Raw genomic sequence first — 27,576 nt, forward strand, 5'->3', positions numbered from 1 at the left:
ATATCTTCTTATATATTTAAAATGTATAAAATAATCATAATATAAATAAAATATTTTTACAGAGAAATATTTTTAGAAATATTTTTACTTTTTAAAAATTTATACATTTTTTAAATTTTCTTAAATAATCTAATAATGTTAGAATACACACTTTTCATAACTTACGGAAAACATTCGGATTAAAAATTTAAAAAATGTATGAATTTTTAAAAAATTAAAATATTTCTAAAAATATTTTATTTATATTATGATTATTTTATACATTTTAAATATATAAGAAGATATATGCGTATCTAAAAAACAATAAATATATGCCGAATATTTATGTCTACGTAATAAATAATACATATAACATATACATAAAAAATAATAAAAAACAAAAAAAAGTTATGTCATCCCAAGTTTTGAACCTTGGATCGATCCCCACAGTTACTACTCTTGTGTTCTCCCGCTGCGCCAGCGGTACTAATCAAAACTGTGTCTTTCTTTAGACCTTATAACAAACATGAAAATTTCTCTAAATATCCAATATAAAAAAAAAAAAATATTACTTACAAGGCGCATTGGACGAAAAGCTCGAACACGGATCAACTTAAATTCAATACAGATTCACTATAAAAAAGGAGATCAAAATCGGTAAAGAGTCAACCGCGATCTCTCCTTGAAAGTATTGTTAAAAAGTTACAGAATAGGGGTGCAGGGGCGAAGTCTTTTGGTAAAGTTAACGGAGTTTAGCACGGACTCGAACCAGGGGCAAAGTCTTTTGGTAAAGTTAACGGAGTTTAGCACGGACTCGAACCAGGGGCAAAGTGTGTCGGTAAGGGGCAAAGTCTGTCGCACGGAAATGCCGGTCTTGCCTTTTTCAGACCTTTGGCTATCTGTCTATTAATCTGTGGTATTAGCAACGTGAGATAAGTGAATGTATGATTAAGACACATTTAATTAAAAGTGAGTATTGTTGTTTTCATAGTTTATATATAGATAATAATAAAGGATATTTAACGTAAGTTTAATAACTTTTTAATCAATTAACTTTTTTCTATTTACAGAATTTTTGCTTGAAATAATGCATGCTGTGCAACACGCATACAAGTGCTGGCATAATACGGTGTGTAATTACATTAGGAAATATTTTTATTTTGTTATTTTATTGTTCGTTGAATCTAAAAGAAGCCTGAGTTATTGTGACAGTTGTACGGGTAATATTTCAGTACATACAAAGGTTATCTTTTCCTCTCGCTGTTTATTAATATTGTATCATATTTATTTTTATTTTAGCAGAAGACGGTGATAGATTTATAATAATCAGCAAACCACAGATTCAAGATGCACCGAGTGTCAAGAAAGAATCCATTACGAAGAACGAGAATCTTTTAAGCGAGAGCTAATATTACAGTCTCCGCTAATAGAATCTTGTTATTTATAATGGAATGATCAACGCCTATTCATTAATTTGCAGTATCTGCTGAAACATTAATGATTTTCTATTTGTAACGTGTTAGAAATACTATATTTTATTCCTATTCCATAAGACATCATTGAACATAGTAGTGTTTTAGCATGTCATACACAAATGTAGCATATTGTATATATTATCTGAATTACAAAATAATTAGTCTGAACTCTCATCCCCATCTCAGGTCTCTGGAAATAAATTCTCTACAATTCTCTACAGCAAACGAAACGAAATGAAGAACAGGTGAAAAATTATTCGTTTTTTGTTTTTATTGTTATTCATTTCTTTTTCTGATAAATTTGATTGAAATAAATAAAAAATTTTCTTGAATAAATCTTTCGGATTTACAAGAATGCAAATATTTTCTTAATTGCCTGTTTGTTTGATGAATGATTGCTATTCAATTTTGGAGTGTCGTTAAAACAACCGTTTTTTATGGGAATTAGTGGTGTCGTCATAATAGCCAAATAGTATAATGTATTGTACATAAATTTTGTACAATACATATTATACTATTTGGCTATTATGACGACTGTCGCTGTACTAATCGATCCATACTTAAATGCTTATACATATGTACCAGTGCATTTTATCACAAAATCATAAGTAATGTATACGTCAGGGAGTTAATGTACTCCTATGTATACAATAAAATACTTGGTTTTTTACTGTCGTCAAAATAGTCGATTGACATATATATATATATATATATATTTCACCTAATTCTGTCTCCTTTTTTAACATTTGGCGTATCTCAAAAGATAGTTTCCCATATCGCGCTGCCGTTTTATGGATAGAGGAGTAAAGACACAACCTGCCGAACGTCAACGCTTTTGCATTTGCACCTATAAATAACGTTTCGACATGTTCGACGCAGCGTCGGCCCTAAAATCTCCATTCCTTTCCATAATATCCTAATGATAAAATGAGAAACATAGTTTTATGGATTCTAGAGTGCTCCGGTTACAAATTCGAGCAGCCGAACGTTGGCGCCGATACGTTGCAATTCTTCCTTAAAAAATATTAAGGAAGATGTTTCGTTTTCGTTTATGGAAGATTTTCCGCGAGGGTACAAAGCTGCCGAACGTCAACGCTTTTACATTTGCACCTATAAATAACGTTTCGACATGTTCGTCGCAGCGTCGGCCCTAAAATCTCTATTCCTTTCCATAATATCCTAATGATAAAATGTCCATAAAATGAGAAACATAGTTTTAAGGAAGATGTTTCGCTCTCGTTTATGGGAGATTTTCCGCGAGGGTACAAATTCGGGTAGCCATAAATCACAAAGATAAACAGTTGCCGAACATGCTTAGAACCCCCCCCCCCCGTTCTGCGATAAGCGTTCCCGCCCCGCGTGACGTCAGACCCCCTCGCCCCGGAGAACCCCCCCCCTCCCCCGCGCTCCCCACGGAGGACCCGGGTTAGAACTCTCATAGTATCCCTACTGATACTTTCATTATGAATTCAAACCCAAGCTATTGATTAAGCCTATTAAAAGCTCGATCAGCTCAGCCGTTATATAAGAACCGATAATATGAGGGACTTGCAACTGAGCCGTTCGCGTATAGATATCCGGTGAGTACATACACACACACACACAACACATAATAACTCTTATTCAGGCATTTAACACTAACTGATCTACATATGTTGAAAAACAAGAAACATTCGATTTCACGCAAGTCACACATACACACGCATCACACTTAACATTGACGCACACATACATCATGCACATGATGTGATAGATTATTTAATAAAATATAAGAATATATTTGTAAAGTAATATTTTAATAATATTTGGAAATACAATATTTTTCATATATTTATAATATAAGGAATTTAATTGTACATCTAGAAGACGCGCGCTAACGTTGCGTGCTAGAAAATACACATATGTGAGAAAATATATACACGTTTCAGTAAGTGATTACCTACAATATGTTCCAAATTAATAAATCTCTTAAATTTCTTACGTAATAAATAATTTTTCAATTATTAGGTATTTATATAGAAAAAACAATTCAAACATTTTAATTTTACATAAAGATGTAAAAAAATAAATGTGTTTAATGTATGATAACTATGTATCATAATATATTATCTCAAAATTAAAGAATTAATTTTTGTAAAATATTTAATATTTTTTACACAAGAAATTTTTAATATTTGTTATAAATATTTTAGAAAAGAGAAAATTCATATATTTATTGCTGTAATTAATTGAAAGATATGAAAATTGATCTAAAATCAATCTCTTAATCTTATAATGTATATTTGTATATTGACTTCGGGTTCATATTTCGGACAAGGCCCCAAAATATTGCGTCCTTGGGCCGACTTTGATATCTCGAAGCGCAACGTCTCACGCACACTCACACTCGTGACAAGAAATGACAATACGTATTTAAATGAATTTAATAACTTTAATAATAACTGATAACTCAGAACAAGATATTCAATAACGAAATGTAACGATAAAATCAGCCGTCGGAAAGATGCGTCCGCACGCTAAGACAGTTGTCTCGCGACTCTGCCAATATGGAGCTGATAAACAAAATCGTGCCGTTATTTTACAATCCCCTTGACGATTATCTCCCGGAAACGCTTAGGGAATGAAATGCAGGAACGCATCAGTATTATAATTTTATATCATAGAAAGATATGTTTAATAGTTTTTAAGTATAAAATAAAAAAAAATATACGTAATTTTTAAAATTAGATTTCTTATACGTTTAATGAAAAGAAGACAGGATTCGAAAAATTAATTTATAAATTTAATTCATTACCTTGTTTCTCGTTATAAATTTTAAAATAATACTCGTTTACTATTATTGATTACCGATTATAAAATGTAACTTATTATATCGCAATAATATGTTATTTTTGCCGTTATTAAAATCAAGTTTTATACACAAAATACATATAATATTTTTTAAATGTCTATTAAATATCTTATACAAAAATATAATTACTATAAATAATAATAATGGAATATAGTGAAAGGCCAACTAACGAGCAAATAAATAGATATAATATAATATAATAAATTCATTTAATCATGCTCTTAAAATTCTTAACATGTAAATTCTTAACATGTAGACGTTTCGACTTACTTAGTCTTCCTCAGTACACATTCTAACTTAAACAAACGCTTAAATAATATAATAATTAAAGTATATCAAACGACCATGACGAGCGAATATCCATCAATATTTTAACATCGGTGTATTTTCTAAGAGGCACAGCAAGAATAACATTTCCCATCTTATCATTATGTAACGCTTTTGTTAGTAATGAGAGATTTTAAACCCATTCTTCGTTTGAAGGCGAGAAAGGATTTGTCCAAATTTTGTCAGTTTGAATGTATTTGTCAATCAATATACATGCGAGTTCCATAGTAACAGACCGGTTTGTATCTTTGTATTAAACTGTAACTAAACATTATCAATTGTGTGAAATTATAGAACAATGTTAAATAAATTAACTTACAATGCGTCCTGATAATAATAATATAATATAATTACTATGATATGATTTCAATATTATGTGACCATATTTCAAAATTTGTAAAGATTTAACTTAGGTAGAATCGATCTTATTGACCTGCAATCCATCTTCGGCGTGATCTCTGATGCTTTACAAAAAGACATGTATTCAAGACTTAAGCTAAATGGTCAACTAACGATACCAGAACATTTTGGGCGCCAGGTGCGGATTATCGCACCACTCCGAAAATCGACGATATCGAAAACACAAAACTAAACGGGATTTTCAAAAGATTACATCGAAATATCGCGACGGAACATCACGCGGCTACTTAGCTAACGGAATGGTAAAAGGGGTCATGGCGAGGGGAATAAAAAATGACTAGGTATTCATTAACAAGAAAATATTATATACTCACACGTCAAAAAAGTTATCGTAACACGTAATTAATATCAAAATTTAGCATAAATTCAAATAAGCGTATCTCCGCGAAAAATTGTCGTATTTCAAAAAATTTTTTTTTATTTTAAAAGGTAAAGTCTCTACTTTAAGGAACTTTCTTTCGATTTTGACTTTATTCTCTCCCCCTTTCTCCATCCCTTTAAAAGGAGGGATGTGTTTTTTTTTCAAAAAATTGCATAGTTTGACGAGTTCTACGGAGTGTAAATTTTTTTCGCAAATATCATCATAACTATCGTAAAATATGGACTTTTCTCTACAAATTAAAAAAAATTGAATACCGTACGATTTTTTTTCGCGAAGTTACAGCATATCAAAGTTACCTATGCATTTTTGCCTTCATAGCTACCAACATTTTTACATTTGTTATCATTCTTTTATTTTCTATGGATTGGTATCCGTAGGTGATCACCCTCATTAACCTGGCACCCCCACCATAAAAAATCGAGTTCGGCTATAGTGCATAATTAAGTGCTAATTTGTTACTAATTAATTGCCCTAAGCGCGAATTTTTTGCTCCTACCGATTAGCAGGAAGACGTAATTAAAGATGGGGGTGCTAGCTTGCCATTAAGCTAGCACCCCCACTTCCGGAAAACACTTATAGCGAATCAAAAATAAAAAAACCAATACATCAGAATTAATTGCTAATTAATTGCTCAAAGATACTGCAAACAGATTTTGAAAATTTAGAATTTTTAATTATGAACCATTATGCACCAATATGACATACTATAAGAGTAAAGTACACTAACGCAATTAATTGCTGTAATAAATTTGGTCTCAAAATGTTTCCCTAATTAATTGCTGTTAAGATATGCAGTATCGAATTAATTGCTCCACGTTTTACTTAGAAAAATCGACTCGAAAAGGTGGCGGTGCTAGCATGCCCTTTAGAGTAAAGTACATTAACGCAATTAATTGCTGCTATGATTTGGTCTCTAAATGTTTGTTTAATTAATTGTTTTTAAGATATGCAGCGTCGAATTAATTGCTCCACGTTTTACTTAGAAAAATCGATTTGAACAAGTATAGAATAGAATATCGAATTTATTACTCAGTCATTTAGCAATACTATTTAAATTAAATAAATGTAACTTAAAATAGAACAGCATAAGTTTGCTAGATATTTTTTGCATTTGAATGCAAATTCGTTAATTTTGCTTTAATATATGTTGTAATATGCAAATTATATAATATACTATTATATTGTATAATATATAGTATATTCTATAGAGTACATATAATGTACATATAGTGTATTATATAATATATTACTAATATGGTATTTTTGTCAACAATTAAAATGCGACATGAGCTTATTGATTTTTTTTTATAAAATATTACTTTATAGTCATATTGTTTTATAATACAAAAAGTATTATAAATAAAAATTTTATTTAAATTTTATTTAATCATTGCGTTTTTAAATTATCACATACAGCGACAGCCATATGTGAAAGTGTTTAACAAAAATAAGTGGAACAGGACGTGAAGATGGCTAATCTCTATCACTTTTTATTCACCACTGGAATATTAAAGAGAAAGAAAGAGATGTGAATGCTCTATTTTCACGCTATATTTTTACTTTTCACATTTGGTATAGGATATGAACTTTGTCTTCTCAGTTTCACGCACACTTGCTCACGTCTTATATCGTGTGTCGTGCGCGCGGCTTTGGCTTGTAGATCAAAAGACGCGCCGTGGATGCCGCGAATAAAGAAAAGCGCGATAAGTCAAAGCAATTACTAATAAATTGGTTCCTACCAGTCTTTCGCGATATCTCGAGCAGTAATCATCTGTGGAAAGCGTTTTTCGAACAGAAATTCTTCGCTCTCGCGTATGCGTTATTAATACGTTGTGCAATTTTCTTCATCACTTCTTTGTGATTTCTGTTGTGCTTTAAGATGCGTGTCGGAAGACCAGTGAAAATAGATATTGAATTATTAACGCAAAAAGTTTTGGAATACAAAGATAGGATTATAACAATGAAGGATACTATTATTTCGAAGTGCGATTCTGTTTGGATTACAATCGCAAAGGAATTGGATTATATCACTACACCCGCTTCATTATATACATATGTGACATGCAATAAATGCGGCCTAAGGGATAAATTAATTCCTCCTGCGATACTTCCGCCTGTGATTCAAAATGTAGAGGAAACATATTCAAACGCCGTAGATTCATCAGCCGATACTACAAAATCACTCGACGTCAGCAATGCAGACGATGCACGTACATTCACAATTACAATACCCAAAGAAGAATTTATGTCATTAATTATGCGTAAAATTTATCGGCGAAGAGATAAAGGTAAGCCAGAATCTATATGTGAATATATAATATTACAATCTGGAATGTGGCAACATGTATTTAATGAAAAAATTTGGGCAGCTACTAAAATAACTTGTGGTTTTAATTTCAAAAATCATAAATTATTGCTAAATGGGGAATATGGATATGCAAATGGTACATGCAAATGTGGTGCTATAATTAAATGCGATATAAATAATTCTATTGCAAATGATCTGACAACAAAAATTGTTTGTACTTTTATTGAAGGTAAAGGTCGTTGTGGAAAACGATATCTTAGACGTCCTATTAGAGATAAAATCGCGGAAAAATTGAAAAAAACTACGGCAATGGTCTATCGTACAGAATTAGCTGAAGATTTAATGAGTACAAGCGATACCGCGGAACCTCCACATTTATTTAGCACAAATGTTTTAAGAGTCGCAAAAAAAAATTATAGAAGAAGATTATCTGGATAAAGATCCCCTGAAAGCATTATTATTAATGCAGTTGGGATCTTTACGAGATATTATACATAATATTGGCTTAAATCCATTTTTTATACATTATTGGTCTAATTATCAAATAAATGTGTATAGATCATATGCAATGTCTGAGCCTTGTATTTATATTGATGCAACTGGTAGTTTAATAAAAAAAATTAAGAGATTTGATCGATCTAAATCGAAACATATATTTCTTTATAATGCTGTAATTAATTGTGAAAGTAGTAAAGGTCTTTTTCCAGTATGTCAAATGTTGTCGGAGAGTCACAATACTAATGCGATTCAATTTTGGCTATCAGAGTGGATTCGTTTAGGTGCACCTCATCCACGAGAAGTCGTATGCGATTTTTCAAGGGCACTTTTGACAGCAGCTATTCGTTCTTTTGCAGGAAATTTAACTCTAGAAAGCTATTTTGATGCATGCAAGGATGACCAATTGCCAATGTGTTACATACGGATTGATGTAGCGCATTTTATAAAAAAATATAGCAACTTTTTAAAAATTTCACGGCCAAGAATTAAAAAATTTTATTTATCTTTGTTAGGACAATTGATTCTATGTCGTAATATAGAAATAGCTCAAGAAATTTTAACTTCTCTTTTAGTAATTTCTAGGAGTGAAACTGAAGGCTATACCCAACAAAATAAACCAACTATGTGCGAAGAATACAAAATGAAAGTAAAACGTTTCATGTCAGCTGATGAAGAAACACAGTTTTTAGAAACAGAAGATTCGAATGCTGACGATAATGACGATAATGAGGATCATGAGGATGCAACAAACGGATGGCACCACTGGGCAAAATCTATAGATGAGAAAGTACAAATGAAAATTACTGATACGGGTGATCGAGAAAATGCACATTACATGCCTGCGTTTGCTGATAAATTAATAGCAGACACAAAATATTTGCCTTTATGGTCCTGCATATGTCGTGATAAATTTGGATTTGGAAGGATACCAGCAAGCAGTGCATCTGTTGAAGGAGATTTTCATATAATAAAAAATATATTTTTTAAAAGTGAACAAACGCCGATGCGCGCAGATTTATTTGTAACAAAACATGTTAAGATTCTTAGCGGTTGTAGCATGCAGTATTTACTTTAGATTTATGTTCATAGTCATGCATTATTTTGTATTCATCGTTAGTTTATTTTTGCGCAATGCGTTTAGGCTATTTCTATGTGTAATGTCGATTTGGTGTGGATTGATTTGTGAACGCCCGATAGTTGGCGTGTCAGTCAGTTGTAGCCGAGAGGTTCATGCCATATGTGTGTACGGACAGCGTTGTACAGTGCGTATTCGACATTAAAATAAATACAGTTAAGAGCAAAACATATTCATTCGATTAATATGTGCCAAGCACCGGTCCTCTGGTAAGGACACTAACATATTTTGGTCCTTCGAGCCGGATACGCCCGAAAAGGCCGCACAAGTCCGTACGCTTAACCTCGAAGTAGCAGGCCAGAAGTGAGATCACAAAGACCAGTTCGCGCATGCGTGGCGACGCAAGTTAGGCACGCGAGTTAGGTTACACGTGCAAGTGAGGTTATACCGCGAGTGCGAGAAGTTTTCCATACGAGAGTCTCTCGCACATTAGACATTTTTCGAGCATTCGACGTGTTCAAGTAATTCAAAAAGGTGACAGCTTCGACGTCATATATCAATAATGACGGACGCAGCAGCGACACTCAAAGCATGCAAGGCCAAACGCAAGCAAATAAAGGGAAGTCTAACGCGATGCAGTACATACTTAACCGATTTAAGCGTTCCAGACGTATCAGTAATTGAGTTGCGTCAACGCTTACAAAAGGTGAGTGATTTGTGGGAGGCTTTCAATGAAGCACAATCGGCCATCGAAGAGCTCGAACCCGAGGAAGCAGATGAGATAATCCATCTTCAGGAGAGAGACACGTTCGAGAATAGATATTTCGCAGTCAGCGTGGAGCTGGAAACTTTGATTGACAGGAAGATCGCCGACGCACGGCCTCCTCAGTCATCCCGCCACAATAATGCCGCGCCAAACGCGCCGCATTACAGAGAGAGAACGCCAGCGTCTCAGGGAAGTAATTTTCCAAACGAACATTTAAAGTTGCCACGTGTTACTTTGCCTACTTTTTCAGGAAACTATGAACAATGGATTCCATTCCGAAATATGTTCGTAAGCATGATCCACGAGAATCCAATATTGCCAAACGTACAAAAAATACAGTATCTTATGTCGGCCCTGACGAATGAAGCCAAGGATGTCATCAGCTCATTGGAGACGTCAGACGAGAATTATCCTGAGGCTTGGAGAATGCTAAAGGAAAGGTACGATGATGACAGCTTCATCATTCAGAAGCATGTCAAGGCACTCTTCTAACAACCCGTGCTGCATAAGAAAAATCACCTCGAGTTACGGCAGTTGTTAGATAATATGCTAAAGCATATACGAGCACTCAAGGCGCTAAAAAGGCCCACTCATCAGTGGGATGATCTCATAATTTACATGGTAACGAGCAGGCTGGATCAGACCACAAGTAAGGAGTGGGAAACCACGTTAAAAAGAGGAGAAATACCTACATTCAATCAATTGACGGACTTTCTTGCACAACGATGCAGAGCTCTTGAGGCATCATCTCGTAACCAGCGGACCACTCTCGATACGGCGAAGGTGGGCAAATCAGACAAAAATAAAGGCACAGCAGCACACGTATCGACCACGAACGTCATGTGTGCCTATTGCGGAAAGGGAGACCATCCTATATACAAATGCGCTAATTATCTGGAACTAGATGTGGATCGGCGCATAAAGGAAGCGAAGTCTCGTAAATTATGTTTGAATTGTCTGAAAGTTGCAGCTCACCAGGCTAAACAATGTGGATCAGGATCTTGTCGAAAATGCAATAAGCGTCATAATACATTGCTGCATTTGGAGCAGGCGACTAAGCAGCCTGAGTCCGAGGTCACGAAGACATCCACTCCTCCTGATAAGGATCACGTAATATCTACAAGTGTAAATCATGCCGCGGTCAGCTAAAATAAACAGGTAATCCTTGCGACGGCAATAGTTAACATTCTGGATGCAGGAGGCATTCTAAAGCCTTGTCGAGCGCTGCTGGATAGCGGATCTCAATCCTGTTTTATCACCTCTAAGTGCGTCAAGAAATTAGGTATCAGACAATACGCTACAAACATACCAATCCTCGGCGTGGGTGAGTTATCAACGCAAACACGTGGACTTGCAAAGGTGACACTACAATCAAGGATCAACGGTTTTCAAGCTAAGCTTGATTGTCTGATAATCGAAAAAATAACTCAAGCTCTTCCAGTCAACTATCTCAATCTTCACGAACTACAGATTCCAGACGGCATTACGTTGGCAGATCCTGAATTCAATCGTTCGTCTGACGTTGAATTATTACTTGGCGCGGAAATATTCTTGGATCTATTGTGCATCGGAAGAATTAAGCTCTCAAATGATCAACCGGTCTGGCAGAAGACGCTGCTTGGATGGGTCGCTTCCGGCAACTTTGTGACGCGAGAACGACCAAGGATTGCCACGATATGTAATCTATCGATTAACGATCAACTCAACTCGAATCTCGCGCGTTTTTGGCAAATCGAGCGGGCAGAGCGACAAAATACGCGAACACCTGAAGAGCGCATTTGTGACGCACATTTCACACAGCTTACAAGCGCAATAATGAAGGTCGATTCATTGTAACTCACCAACGAGACCAGAGATACTACGGAAACTAGGAGAGTCAAAGAACATCGCTCTCGACAGATTCAAGAAATTGGAGCGCAAGCTGAGGCTACAACCTAACCTGAAGGAAGAGTATGCTGATTTCATACACGAATACTTGAGCTTACGGCACATGAGAGAGTTTAAACCGGACGCAGCGGCAATTCAGGATACAGGCTCTCATTGTTATTTACCTCATCATTGTGTAATAAAGGAAACGAGTACCACCACAAGACTTAGGGTGGTTTTCGACGTATCAAGTCAGACGACGAGTGGAGTATCATTGAACGACTCCTTAATGGTTGGTCCGGTGTTGCAGCAAGAATTATTTTGCATACTTCTTCGATTTAGAAGCTTCAAATACGCCCTGACCGCAGACATTGCCAAGATGTACAGGCAGGTGCTATTAAATGAGAGTCAAATCCCGCTACAGCGCATTTTATGGCGAGATCAATCAACAGAGGAAATCAAAACTTACGAGTTGCTAACGCTAACTTACGGAACGGCGCCAGCTTCATTTCTAGCCACCAAGGTTATACATCAGCTCGCGGATTTAGAAGAGGATCAGTTTCCCGTAGGGGCGAAGATAGCGCGTCGCGACTTTTATGTCGACGATCTAATTACGGGAGCGAATTCAAAGGAGGAAGCTTTAATCATCCGTAATCAAATAACCGCATTGCTCGAGCGAGGAGGTTTCACACTCAGAAAACTCAGAAAAATGGACCTCAAATAGCGAAGACTTGTTGAAAGATTTCATTGAGTCCTCAAATGTCAGCGCATTACTAGAGCTAGATAAGGATGGAACTTCAAAAACACTAGGAGTCAAATGGAGCTCCTCAAGAGATGTATTGCAATATACGATCTGTATGCAAGCATCAGAATCGAGCACTTGCACCAAAAGATCGATCTTATCTAACATCGCTCGAATATTTGATCCCCTTGGACTTCTGGGACCGGTGATCTTACCTGCCAAAATTATGATTCAGAGACTTTGGAAACTTCAAATCGATTGGGACGAATCATTACCCTCGGACATTTATACGGAATGGACGGATTACGTCTTGAAGATACAGGATCTCAACGAATTCAAAGTACGGCGTAAGGTATTTCATGATGGTAATGACGTGCATTTCGAGCTTCACGGATTTTGCGATGCAAGCGAGCGTGCGTATGGAGCTTGTATCTATGTACGGAGTATCGATTCGCATGGATTCGTTCAAACTCATCTACTCTGCTCCAAATCTCGCGTCGCTCCTGTCAGAACGATTTCAATTCCCAGGCTGGAGTTATGTGGAGCTGAACTACTTACACGATTAATGGACAAGGTCAAACATGCCTTAGAGCTCGACATCAAGAAATGTTACTATTGGACCGACTCCTCGATAGTGCTCCACTGGATCAGAGCTACCAATAAGAAATTGCCTGTTTTTGTCGCTCACCGAGTCGGCGAAATACAGGAATTGAGCGCAGTCGACATGTGGAGCCACGTAGGAACCAAGGAAAATCCAGTTGACTTAGTTTCAAGAGGCATAAGTCCGCAGGAATTAATCAACTCTCAACTGTGGTGGAGCGGTCCTGGATGGTTGCAGGAAGATATCGTTATTCTGCCGCATTCGGAGATCATGGAGTCGGAGGAGAGTCAGCTGTACGAAACGGATAAATCAATGATCATATCAATGCCTACGCAAGCAGACATTGATCCATTCGACAAGTTCTCAAATTTCAGCAAGCTTCTTCGAGTCACCGCGATGTGCATAAGATTTGCACGCATCTGTAAAAGGAATCATAATTTTAGACCGTCAGATCCATTGTCCGTCGAAGAGCTGGAATGCACTAGAAAAGGTCTTGTACGAAAAGAACAGCGAACAGCTCAAGAATTGAATGCCTTGCGAAACGGTATCGAGATTTCACATAAAAGCAGCATAAGAGCAATGAATCCTTTCCTCGATGAGGAGGATATTTTGCGTGTTGGCGGTAGATTGAAGCATTCGACACTTCTGCCTGACACTAAACATCCTATATTATTGCCTCGTCGTGCGAGATTAACTGAGTTAATCATTCAATATGAGCACAAGAAGAATCTTCACGCTGGAGTTGAAGCAATCCTCGCTGCGGTACGACTACTCTATTGGCCGATCAGGGCGCGCGGCATTATTAAAAAGTTATTGCGCCAATGTATTACTTGTTTCAAGTCTCGTCCACGGAGATCAGAACAAATAATGGGTAACCTTCCATCGCATAGAATTACAATCACGAGACCATTCAACTCTACAGGCGTAGATTTTTGCGGACCGATATATATCCGCGAAGGAAAACGAAAAAACAGCAAGCATGTTAAAACATACGTTGCAGTCTTTGTATGTATGGCCACGAAGGCTGCACACTTGGAGGTCGTGTCGGACTTGACCACAGACGCCTTTCTCAACGCCTTCAAGCGATTTATCAGTCGCAGAGGAAGACCGAGTGACATGTTCTCAGACAATGGCACAAATTTCGTCGGAGCTAAGCGGGAATTGGAGGATCTCAGGAAGCTGTTCACCCAGGAGGAGCACCAACGCAAGGTTATTGATACGACTTCCAGCGAAGGAATAAAGTGGCACTTCATTCCTCCCCGAGCGCCACATTTCGGCGGTTTGTGGGAGGCTGTCGTCAAATCTTTCAAAAGCCACTTCTACAAAGTAGCATCGGAAGCAGCGTTGACGTTCGAGGAAGCCTCTACACTTGTTACACAAATAGAAGCAGTCCTCAACTCGAGACCCCTTTGCGCTCTCTCATCAGACCCTAACGATCTAAATTATCTGTTCCCAGGTCACTTTCTTGTAGGCAGCTCACTGATATCATATCCTGAACCAGACATAACACAGGTTAAAATAAATCGGCTGTCGAGATGGCAACGACTGGAGCAGATACGCCAGCATTTCTGGAAACGCTGGTCATGCGAATATCTTTCGCAACTGCAGCGACGCACCAAGTGGCAGGCTAATCGTGGTGAGCAGCTGAAAGCTGGACAATTGGTGATATGCAGAGAGGATGGACTGCCACCTTTAAAATGGACATTGGGCAGAGTACAGGAAATTTGTTCTGGAGACGATCATATTGCGATTATCAAAACGGCAAAAGGGATTTTTAAAAGGCCGGCCGTAAAATTAAGCATACTTCCCGTCGAGTCTTCTGCGAGTATTATAGAGAATTGACATTCATACGAAATTTGACATAGTTTAAGTTCTTTGCCACCTGAGTGAATGTGATGTTTCATTAAAATTGTTATGTTAATACCCATAAGGTATCAAGGCGCGCGGTATGTGCATGCAGTATTTACTTTAGATTTATGTTCATAGTCATGCATTATTTTGTATTCATCGTTAGTTTATTTTTGCGCAATGCGTTTAGGCTATTTCTATGTGTAACGTCGATTTGGTGTGGATTGATTTGTGAACGCCCGATAGTTGGCGTGTCAGTCAGTTGTAGCCGAGAGGTTCATGCCATATGTGTGTACGGACAGCGTTGTACAGTGCGTATTCGACATTAAAATAAATACAGTTAAGAGCAAAAACATATTCATTCGATTAATACGTGCCAAGCACCAGTCCTCTGGTAAGGACACTAACAGCGGTCGTTTAAAACTAATAAATGCAATGTTTCAGGACAAAGATATAGAAATAGGAGAGATAACGGAAAAAATTGTAGAAGGATCCCCGACAATTATATCGGAACAATTTCCAGAGACTGATAATATCAATATGGAAATTAATGTTGAATGTCCTGTGTGTGCTAATGGAGACGAACCTACTGGTGCGCATGTATGTTGTATCTGCCACAAAAACGTTCATGCTATTGATGCTTGTTCTAGAAGTCGCCAGTTGGAGAAGAAGGATATGGACAGAAACGCATTTGCAAAAAATGTGAAACAGTTGGTAATGCAAATGAAATATTAGCAGCAAGAGAAATAGAAGATTGGAGAGGACTTGCAGCTAAAACAACTAAAACATCGTCCAGAGGCAGATACCTTCAACGAGGCAATCCGGAACAAGATTTTTTATTAGAAAAGCTTCAAAAAATACCAATTATAAAAAATGGTGGTAACTTATCGGTAAAAGCTGTAAAAATAGGAAATGAAAAATATTCTTTTACTAATACCTGTGCAATTGATAGCATATTGCAGCTTTTTATTTCAGCTTATTTTGATAAAAAATATATTAAAGATTTAATACATAAAGAAAGCAGCAATATGTTTTTTAAACTTGTACTTGATATAGTAACGCATGGAATTAAAAAATCTTCTTACAGACTTCGTGCGCTAATATTGTGCGAAATTTTTAAAAGTTCAAATTTGCATAATGACTGTATATTGATTAATTGTGAAGTTACAGTTGCTTTTTTGTGCAGAAAATTATTTAAAAACTATCCATCATTTAAAGAAATATCGAGGTGCAGTTGCGGTTGTCCTACCAGAGAGAAAATATTACCATTGGTTCAAGTTGAACTTGGATTATTGCAACGAAGAGAATTTAATCGCATAGAAAGTGAAATAACTATTCAAGGAACACGACCTTGCTGTCAAAAAGATTGTAATGGCTTTGAAACAACAACTATTTTTTATATAGGTATATATTAATTTTTTTTTTTTTTTCTATTCTATTTATTATATATTTTCTCATTTCTAGTTTTATTAATTATATGTAATTTAATTTACAGGACAATTTATGATTTTTGAATTATATTCAGAAATTACAGATGAACAGCGAATTCCACTGGAAGAACTTCCAACAGAATTAAATTTATCCTTTTTGGAACAGTCGTATTCCTTAATCGGCACAGTCGATTTCAAATCACCAGTGATACAAACTAGACAATCTATAGATTCTGATATAGGACATTACACAGCAATATGTTATCGAAAAAATAACAAGTGGGTAAGATACGACGACTGCAAAGATGCAGAAAAAGTTTTAGATAATCATTATAACGCATGTCCGCATATTGTTATATACTATAAGTAATTACACACATAAAGATATAATTTATAATTTTTGCAAATATTAATACATGTACAAATAACATTTTTAAAAGTATTATTTTTAATATTAAATTATTTAAACGCTATTATAATTGTTAATGCATTTAATAGACAAAAGAAATGCGTTCGCGGATAGCCTTGAGCGAGCGTGAACTGCAATTGTAATAAAAAATATGCGTTCGCGGATAGCCTTGAGCGAGCGTGAACTGTAATTGTAATAAAATATGCGTTCGCGGATAGCCTTGAGCGAGCGTGAACTGCAATTGTGATAAATTATTTGAACGCTAGTAATAATTGTTAATGCATTTAATAGATAGAATAAAACAACATGCGTTCTCATAACTTCGAGTGAGCTTTGAGTGAACTGAAACTATTATTTCTAATGTATGCATAATATATTCTTAACAATAACAATATGCGGATAATGTATTTGTAGTATCATTAAAAAGAGATATTTAAAGTAATTCATATTAAACTCATTAAAAATACTCATATATATTGTTATAACATATTGTAATACACGTCTTGTATTATGTATATTTATTATAAAAACATTAAATATATGTATATATAATATATTTTTTAAATTTATTTTATATAAACTACCATGTCCTTAATATTATTGTAATTAATATAATAAATATAGAAAATATATAATTTTATATAAATTAAATTTATTAACATTTTCTTTTTCCTATCTTCATTTCCTTTCTATTTTTGACATAATTAGAAAAGATAAAATTTTATTTGACATAACTAGAAAAGATAAAATTTCATTAAAAAATTTATATAGAATCAATATAGATCAAAATTTAGTAGATCATTGTAGAAAATTAATAATAATATTAGTACATTTACTACACACCAAATACAATTATTAAGATTTTACTATTCAAATTTTACTTTGTCAATCTTTATAAATCACTACTTTCCTGTCTCATCTGATATATATTTAAAAATATTTCCATAAAACTATCTACCTATATTTTTAATTTAACATTAATCATACAAAATTGCAGAATGAAATTATATGTTAAGTTACGTCTATGATCGTAATTAAATTATCATAAATTTCTGTTAGTTTAGCTTACATTATAGTTAATGTAAAAAATAATATTGAATAATATATGCTTTAGCAAATCAACAAAAATATTCAATCTTCTGAAAAATATTTAACTGTGCCTAATTGTGCAAACATGCCGCGCAGCGCCCAATTGTCGAAATTCCTTTTTCGCCCATGCGCATAAGAGCGCCTTCTGAGCTGAGTAGTGACATTTCGAATTACTGTCTTTCCTTTTCTTATACACGGATAGATAGAGTGGCGCTATCATAGACATATTAATATAGACTGCTCATGAAGCAGTGGAATCGGGAATGGGGGCGTCCTCCTCTAAGAGAAAAGGATGGCACGAACAGTCCTGGTTTGCTGTCTTCTTCTAATGGACGTAATCTGCGCACCAGTATGCGCAGTATACCATTAGAAGAAGACAGCAAGCCAGGACTGTTCGTGCTGTCTTTTTCCCTCAGGAGGACACTCCCCACCACCTTATGAGTAGTCTATATTAATATGTTTATGGGCGCTATATATTACGTCATCTTATTAGGCGTTCAGCAGAGTAGGTTCTCAAACGTGATTGGTTCTTACTTTTAGAACCAACGAATCAACTTACAGTGTTGATAAAACGACAACTTAGTAATTGTTCTGCTGAACGCGGCCATTGTGTCGCAATTCTGCGTTTCATAGACGTCCTTGTAAAGGCACAATGGCCATTTGTGTGAAGAGGGCTAATTCTTTTACGTATAAAATGGCATTCCAAAATAAAGGTAAGTTATAGAATATTTTCTACAATTACGACTGATACTACAAAATATACAAATATATATTTAATTATAAACGCAAGAATTACTTTCCTTTGTCCAATAAGTTGTGAAACTAGTTCTTAGTTATTAGTTATTAGTAAGGGCCGATTGTTCTTCTTATTGTAAGTAAAGCGTGGAGCAATTAATTCGATACTGCATATCTTAACAGCAATTAATTAGGGAAACATTTTGAGACCAAATTTATTACAGCAATTAATTACGTTAATGTACTTTACTCTTGAGGGCATGCTAGCACCGCCACCTTTTCGAGTCGATTTTTCTAACAATAAGTAAAACGTGGAGCAATTAATTCGATACTGCATATCTTAACTGCATATCTTAACAGCAATTAATTAGGGAAACATTTTGAGACCAAATTTATTACAGCAATTAATTGCGTTAATGTACTTTACTCTTGAGGGCATGCTAGCACCGCCACCTTTTCGAGTCGATTTTTCTAAGTAAAATGTAGAGCAATTAATTCGACGCTGCATATCTTAAGAGCACTTAATTAAAGAAACATTTTGAGACCAAAATCATAGCAGCAATTAATTGCGTTAGTGTACTTTACTCTTATAGTATGTCATATTGGTGCATAATGGTTCATAATTAAAAATTCTAAATTTTCAAAATCTGTTTGCAGTATCTTTGAGCAATTAATTAGCAATTAATTCTGATGTATTGGTTTTTATTTTTGATTCGCTATAAGTGTTTTTCGGAAGTGGGGGTGCTAGCTTAATGGCAAGCTAGCACCCCCATCTTTAATTACGTTTTCCTGCTAATCGGTAGGAGCAAAAAATTCGCGCTTAGGGCAATTAATTAGCAACAAATTAGCACTTAATTATGCACTATAGCCGAACCCGATTTTTTATGGTGGGGGTGCCAGGTTAATGAGGGTTAAGTTCTCTGTATATATACTTAGACAAATTTAATATGTCTTATTTTTATTTATTATGCAATCGTTAAAAAATTGTTTGGGCAAGTTTAGGAATATAGTCTCATATAGTTAGCAGATATAATTAAAAATATTTTAATATTGCAATTGTTGAAAATTTATTTGGGCAAGTTTATAAATATATACTACGTTTACGTGAGTGTTACTTCTGTAGTAACTTACTCAAATTATCGTAACTTGTATTTGAGTAAGTTACTACAGAAGAGTAACACTCGCGTAAATGTAGTAATAGTCTCATAGTTTAAGAAATAATTATTTTATTTATAATTAAGAAAATTAATTAAGCATATAGTTAGCAGACATAATTAACAAACTTTTAATATTGCAATCATTAAAAACTTATTTAGGCAAGTTTAGGAATATGGTCTTATAGTTTAAAAAATAATTATTTTATTTATAATTAATAAAAATTAATTAAGCATATAGTTAGGAGGCATATAATTTAAAAAAAATTAATATTGCAATCGTTGAAAAATTGTTTAAGCAAGTTTAGGAATATAGTCTCATGTTATATAATTTAAGAAATAATTATTTTATTGATAATTAATGAAAATTAGTAGACCATATAGTTAGGAGATATATAGTTAAAAGTTCTTAAATTGAATGGATGCTTACGCGCGTTTTTTTCTTTTAATCGCTCTTTGCACGAAACTAATTATGTAATTTGAATAATTATAGAAAAAAACTTAATTTTATTAATTTTTTATAACAATTTAATTTACATAATTTTATCAGTTTTTTTTAGTCTCTTCTATATATCTGATAAATAAATTTATTCGTAAAAAAATTTTGTTACAAAATATATATTTTTACAGCGAAAATATCTACTGCGATTTTTAATTATTACAAATTGTTAAACATAATTGTACATATACATCGGTAAATTTAGTGACAAATATTGTAAAGTACTCTGGTGGTGAAATGAAATAGCTAAATAGCATTCCAGCTACAAGGCGACACTGTGTAACACTGTGTAACACAGCACTGTGTTCCGTAGCTGAAAAGCACCCAAAGTTACCTATACATTTTTGTGCATTCAATTACCGCCAACGTTAGCATTACCCGATGAGCACCATAGAGAGGTTGCTGGTCGGATTTTGCCCATCGTATGTGTGAGCATGCGCGCGCGCGCGCGTGCGTGCGTGTGTGTGTGTGTGTGTGTGTGTGTGTGTGTGTGTGTGTGTGAGCCTCTTGCATAGGTAACTTTGATAGGCCGTAACTTTGCGAAAAAAATCGTACGGTCTTCAATTTTTTTTTAATTTGCAAAGAAAAGTCCATATTTTATGATAGTTATGATGATATTTGCGAAAAAAATTTATTACACCCCGTAGAGTTTGTCAAACTATGCAATTTTTTGGAGAAAAAACACATCCTTATTTTTAAAGGAATGGAGGGAGGGGGAGAGAATAAAATCAAAATTGAACGAAAGTTCCTTCAAATAGACTTTACCTTTTAAAACAACAAAAAAATTTTGAAATACAACAATTTTTCGCGGAGATATGCTTATTTGAATTTATGCAAAATTTTGATATTAATCAAGTGTTGCGATAATTTTTTTGACCAGTATATTTATATACATTTAATCTTAAATTTTAACAGCAATATTACAGAATATTTTAAAAGAATATTATTATCTATGTGTGTGCGAAATATAATTTCAATCCTAATTAAAAAACATTAGAATTAACATATGTAGTAAAAAAATAGATTTTTTGTATGACAAAAAAAAATAAAGATACTATTTTATTGATTTAATATTTACCAGTATGTTGTATGTTGACAATAATTTTTTTATTTTTATCATTGATAAGTATTTTCAACTCCGGATTCGACTCCGTTAAACAATAATCAATAGTTGGCAAATTTATGTTAAAATTGATATAGTATATAGGGTATAAAATATGTTTGAACCAATTCGTCATGAAACTCTTTCGAAATTTTCACACGTGACAGTAAAAATTCAAATTCTGAATTTTCACAAATTCATTCTACGATTCGTAGATAAACTTCCGAGAGTAAAATACTAATTGAAATATTTAACCTCTGAAAGTGAAATACTATTATAATTTAAATATTTTATAACTATTAAAATATTACTATTAGCTTAGCTCACGTTATACTAATTCGATAACATTCATTCGATAAATACGAGGTTTATCCGGAAAGTATTCGACATCAATATTTTTATACCTAGGTGTGCTATTGTAGCTTTTATAATATTTCGTGTATATATTTTATAATAATTAGAAATGAAACTTAAGAAAAATAAAAATTATTAAATAATTATTATTAAAAAGATAAATAAAAATTATTATGATTATTTATTTTTTATCTGCGATACGCATATTAACATATAAACTATATTAACTATTTGCTTCAATAAATTAATTTTTATTTCATTTTTTTACAAAGTTTATAAATTTTTGTTATATTAACGAATTTGAAATGTCCGTCAATTGATTAAAAAAAAATTAAATAATTTTTGCAAAATTCAAAAAATCCTACAAAGACGTTTGAATTGATTGTGATACAAAGATGTAAAACGTGACTGCAAATGGAAACATAGAATTCTTTCTGTAAACATTAAAATGGAACAGTATATAATAATTTTTCATTTTCGTATACAATAAATAGAAGCAAGTAAAAATAAATTATTTGTTTTACAAAAAGCACTTCTCGTTCTCAATATGGTTGGTTTATTCATTAAGCATTTTTTACTTGATTTAATAAGTACTATATCTATTTAATCAGTTTTAATCTGCAATACCCTGTATAATGTAAATAAAACATGCGTAATTGAGTTTAAGTACAGTTTTACACAATATGATAAACATGCTACTAAAACATTTTTATTGAAAGCGTCACATTTTATCAAGGAATCTGTTCACAGAAATGCGTTAAAAGTTGAGTATTATACGAATAATTAATTTTGAGCTTAATTATGTTTAAAAAAATTGATTTATTTTTGCAGTATGTACCTGCTAATCGCTCCAAAGGTTCGACTAGAACTTTTTGGATTATCGGCGAGACGTTACGGATTCCGAGAAGTTACAGAGACAAAAAGCTGATTGTGAGTCAGCTTATTGTATATAACGAGGACATCCAACTGTGTGCGTCTATATTGTAAACATAGGCAAAAGAGATCTACAAGTCTTACTCTTTACAGTGTGATAGATCGTATTGATTTGGTCGGGACAAAATCGTTTTCTTTTAAAAGAATTTTCTCTTTTCGGAAACAATAATATTTCTTTGAAACTCGAAAAATTTCTTAGATAATGCATGTGAGACCATTCGAGTTCGTTCAAAACAAATGCAAACCTGTCTCTTGTTCATTATACATGTTTTTAGAAAAGAGATATAAAGAAAGACAATTGTAAGGTCTGTCGAATTTCTACGACGTAAAAGCATTAATTAATTTTTTTAGACAATAAAATTTTGCTTATTATTTGTAAAAATTAGAAAATTGAGAAATAAATTAGAATTTTAAAAAATAATATTTTTTTAGAAACGAGTTAATTTTGTCATCTAGGTGCCTATTACGGTTCTTTGGGTGAGTTTGCTCACGAGGTGAAAATTACAAAAGTGAGAGATTCACTAGGTCTACGATTTCATTTGTCGAGATAGGCATCCCTATTTGCAAATAAGATGACGTTTAGTAATGCATAAAATGACGAAAGATCAAATAAAGTTAAGTTAAAGTAAACTGGACTTTTTTATGGACAAAAATTTATTACGATAAATTTCCTATATGTATATATCTCATTCTATCTTATTATTGATGTTATTAATATTTGAACGCATAAATAAACGAAAAATAAAAAGAGAATTGTTGAAGTTGTAACATATTTAGATACGCACATGAATAGTACATGGATGTAGTTAGAAAGGAAGAACAAAAAACTTTTTTTTTGACCAGAGATTTATGACTCCTTTTGTTGCCAAAGCTATAGGAATTTATGACACACAGTCCGGGTAGAATCGTCAATAAAAGAAACATCGCATCTTAAAAGAGATATCATGTATCTTAAATACAAGGTTTCCGGTAATAATTGCCTCACCCTTCGTGTGTGTAGAGCGGGTTAAATCCAAAATAAACCATAATCACGTAAGACTGAGCTGTCTCTTCTGGCCGTGAGCAAATTGGCCGATCTTTAATTAATTTCTCATTAATTATTACGAAGATTACAAAATGGTAGACTTTTCTACTCGATTTAACCCGTTCTACCTGCATCTGACGGATAGATCGCGAATTACCGGATACCTTGAATATGTTTTTGACATAGTATGATAGCAGTAAGAAGGTGATGTAAACTGACGACATTAAGATTTGTCTACTTTCCTTAATTTGTACGATAACATAAAAATTATTGTTTATTTTTTTCTGACAAACTAAATTCTTTATTATTTGTAAAAAATTGAGAAGTTGAAAAATAAATTAGATTTTTTTTTAAATTTAGGTTTTTTAGAGACGCGTCAATTTTATTATCTATTCTCTGCATGCGCGTAAGGTGACTTTTAGTAATGAATAAAATGACGGAAATCCAAGTTAAGTTAGATTAAAGTAAAATGCACTTTTTCAAAAAATTTATTGTAATAAACTTTCTATTATTTTGATGTTATGATATTTGATCGCACAAAAATAACGCAGAAACATAAAAATAGAATAAATAATTTTAATTATTTAATTAAAAGAAACAATAATTATAAAAATATTAAAACAAAAACAAATATTTATAAGTATATATTGTAAATAAAAAAATTAAATTAAATTAAAAGCAAAACAATAATTATAATTATTTATAATGAAGAAACATTTATAAAAATTTTACGTCTAAAATACATTTTTAATTATATTATCTACTTTCTTTGAAAGATTAACTGAAACTACAAGAGATATTTTGTTATATAATGAAAAGTCTTTAATGAATTAAATATCGGCTATAATATTATTCGTTATTACACTTTAGAAAAACTAATCATAAACAATTCATCTAACTCAATTCGTCATCTAGTCCCTTAAGTTTTTCTCTCACGTATTTAAAAAAGTCCAATATATCGACTTAAAAATTTTTTTAATCTTCGATGTTTCGAAAATATTTTCTAAGAATTTTAAGTAAAAATTTATCGCAAAATGGCAAGATGCAATGATGCCTTGAACTAAGCGCGTGCGCGTCACGCCTTTTCTTCCATGTGTGTTTGTTTATTTGAATATTATACTGTTAAACGCACACTATGTCCTATTGATTTTATATATATATATATTTTGTACTTTTGTAATTTTTTTTTTAAAATTAAAAAGAGATGGTTCTTATTGTTTAAAATCAAAATAAATCTGTCTCTCTTTACATGTAACATACATCACTCCAAAAAAAAGTGATACACTTAAAATTTGCGAAAAAATTATCAAATTTCAAATGACTAACTTCGTAAATAATAAAGATAGAAATATTTATAAAAAACGAAAATGAAGCTTGGAATCTCTACTTTAAAAATCTATTCATTTTAATGTTGCGAGATAAATTTATTGAAAATGACGGATGACAAAACGAGAGCATGCAAAATTGGAAAATAATAGTCCGAGTTCGCCACGGCATATGGCGTGAGTCAAATGTCGTAACTCAATGGGATAAAAAGCATATGATACTACAGAGTCTCCTCTTTAAAATACTTTTTTAATCATCTCGATACGATCATTTTTCGCTGAGATATTCACATTTGAATAAAAGGCAACTTTTTACTTTAAATACGAATAACTTTGCGAAAAATCATCGTATCGAGATGATTAAAAAAGCATTTTAAAGAGGAGACTCTGTACTATCATATGCTTTTTATCCCATTGAGTTACGACATTTGACTCATGCCATGTGCCGTGGCAAACTCGGACCATTATTTTCCAACTTTGCATGCTCTCGTTTTGTCATCCGCCATTTTCAATAAATTTATCTCGCAACATTAAAATGAATAGATTCTTAAAGTAGAGATTCCAAGCTTTATTTTTGTTTTTTATAAACCTTTCTATCTTTATTATTTACGAAGTTAGTCATTTGAAATTTGATAATTTTTTCGCAAATTTTAAGTGTATCGCTTTTTTTTGGAGTGAGTGTATATAATTCTAAGAGAATTTTCAATTTTTTGATAAAATATATATACCTATGTAACATATACAAAATATTTTCGAATAAGCAAGCCTTTGTAATAAGCAAGATTTATTAAGCCTGAAAAAAATAGACCATTATTTTTATGTTATTGTAGAAATTAAGAAAAGTAAGCAAATCTTAATGTCGTCAGTTTTCACCTTCTTACCACTATCATACTATGTCGAAACATATGTAAGGAACGAAAGACTGATGTATATTTCCTGAGAAACCCTTCTAAGAAATTATATTGTTTCCGAAAGAAAGAAAGAAAGTTCTTTTAAGAGAAACAACTTTTGAAAATATAACGTTATACAGAATGTTCCTAATTTGGCGATAAAAATTTTAATGACAATTGTTTTTATCGACCAATTTCACCGTGGAGACAGTTAAATATGACAGCTAACACATATCAGTATTGGTATATTAAATTATTAAACCATTGAAGAAAAACATTTTTAACTGTTCTTATGATTCATTATGGAGAAACAGAAATAGGTTCTTAATAGAACTCTTGAATATTTTTACAACAATTTCACTATTGTCAAAGGCATTCGATTCATGGAAGCACTTTTACCACTGGCGATTTTGCCATCCTTGAGTGAACGAAATTCTAGCCTTGTCATTCGTAATCTTTAAGCTATTCTTATTTGATAATTACTATAGCCTCGACACATTTTTGTATTAGAATTTTCATCTTAAAATGTTATAAAGAATTTGTCATTAAAATCTTTATCGCTAGTTTAGGGATACCCTGCATATATAAATTTTATAAAAAAATTAAATTTTCTCAGACTCATATGTGTTACATGTAAAGAGAGGCAGACTTATTTTGCTTTCAAGATAATAAAAACTCTAAAACTCTATACTCTAAGTCAATGTTAAAACTATGGACTTAGGAATAGACGGAGTCCTAGTTTAGGCAAAAGGGATGTTATTTGATTAATTTTATTTCATCATTAAGATGGGAAACCGCTCTTTGCGCTCATATTCTCTCTTTCCTACTATCCTACACATGCATATAGATACGTACGTATAGTCGCCGACTAAAAAGTTGTCCGCTTTTGCTAAGATAAGTTTTGGAATACGGATCTTATTTAAGTATATGAGCGCCAATGTATATGGCATATCCTAGCGCAGCAGACGAACAAGATGTATAAAGTGTCAAATATATTAATATTGTTACGTCCCTGGATTGCATCCCCTAGCGTTTCCGGGAAATTATCGTCAAGGGGGTTGTTTATATTAATAACCGACGTGTTGTTTAATAGCGCCTTGATTGACAGCTGTCGGATTGAACGGTCGTGCGGTCATACGATATATTTATTAAACGCGTTCTGGTTATTCTGTTATTAAAGTCATTAAAGTTCCTTTATTAAATACGCCTTGTTCATTTCGCGGCACGAGTGTGTGTGCGAGTAATACGTTTCGTTGCGTGTATTCGAGATATCGCGAGTCGTCGCGCGGACGTAACATTTTGATCACAACAACACTTCGGTTGTTAACAACCCTCTTGACGATAATCTCCTGGAAACGTTAGGGGATGCAATCCAGGGACATAACAATATATTAAATGAAATGATAATAAAATTGCTAAAATTTATTATTCAGCGGACAACCTTTTAGTCGGCTGTACATAGATACGTCTGTAACATCCTACATGCCACTGTGT

General features: G+C 33.2%; 3 protein-coding genes across 3 annotated transcripts; all 3 read left to right on the forward strand.

The window, feature by feature from the left end:
* The first annotated feature begins 9,877 nt into the window (after positions 1-9,877).
* Positions 9,878-10,573, forward strand: LOC145937810 (uncharacterized). Its single transcript, XM_083041182.1, has one exon. The coding sequence runs from the start codon at positions 9,878-9,880 to the stop codon at positions 10,571-10,573; it is 696 nt and encodes a 231-aa protein (XP_082897308.1).
* Positions 10,574-10,627: 54 nt separating this feature from the next.
* Positions 10,628-12,671, forward strand: LOC145937811 (uncharacterized). The gene is made up of 3 exons (XM_083041183.1): positions 10,628-11,191; positions 11,348-11,808; positions 11,903-12,671. The coding sequence occupies exons 1-3, from the start codon at positions 10,628-10,630 to the stop codon at positions 12,669-12,671; spliced, it is 1,794 nt and encodes a 597-aa protein (XP_082897309.1).
* A 133-nt stretch (positions 12,672-12,804) lies between these two features.
* LOC145937812 (uncharacterized) lies at positions 12,805-15,132 on the forward strand. The gene has a single exon (XM_083041184.1). It carries the CDS (start codon positions 12,805-12,807, stop codon positions 15,130-15,132), a length of 2,328 nt encoding a protein of 775 aa, XP_082897310.1.
* Positions 15,133-27,576: the final 12,444 nt, after the last annotated feature.

Source organism: Prenolepis imparis, unplaced genomic scaffold (genome assembly GCF_030444845.1).
Source record: "Prenolepis imparis isolate NDT839.2.m4 unplaced genomic scaffold, iyPreImpa1.0 SCAF_6, whole genome shotgun sequence".
Lineage (NCBI taxonomy): Eukaryota > Metazoa > Arthropoda > Insecta > Hymenoptera > Formicidae > Prenolepis > Prenolepis imparis.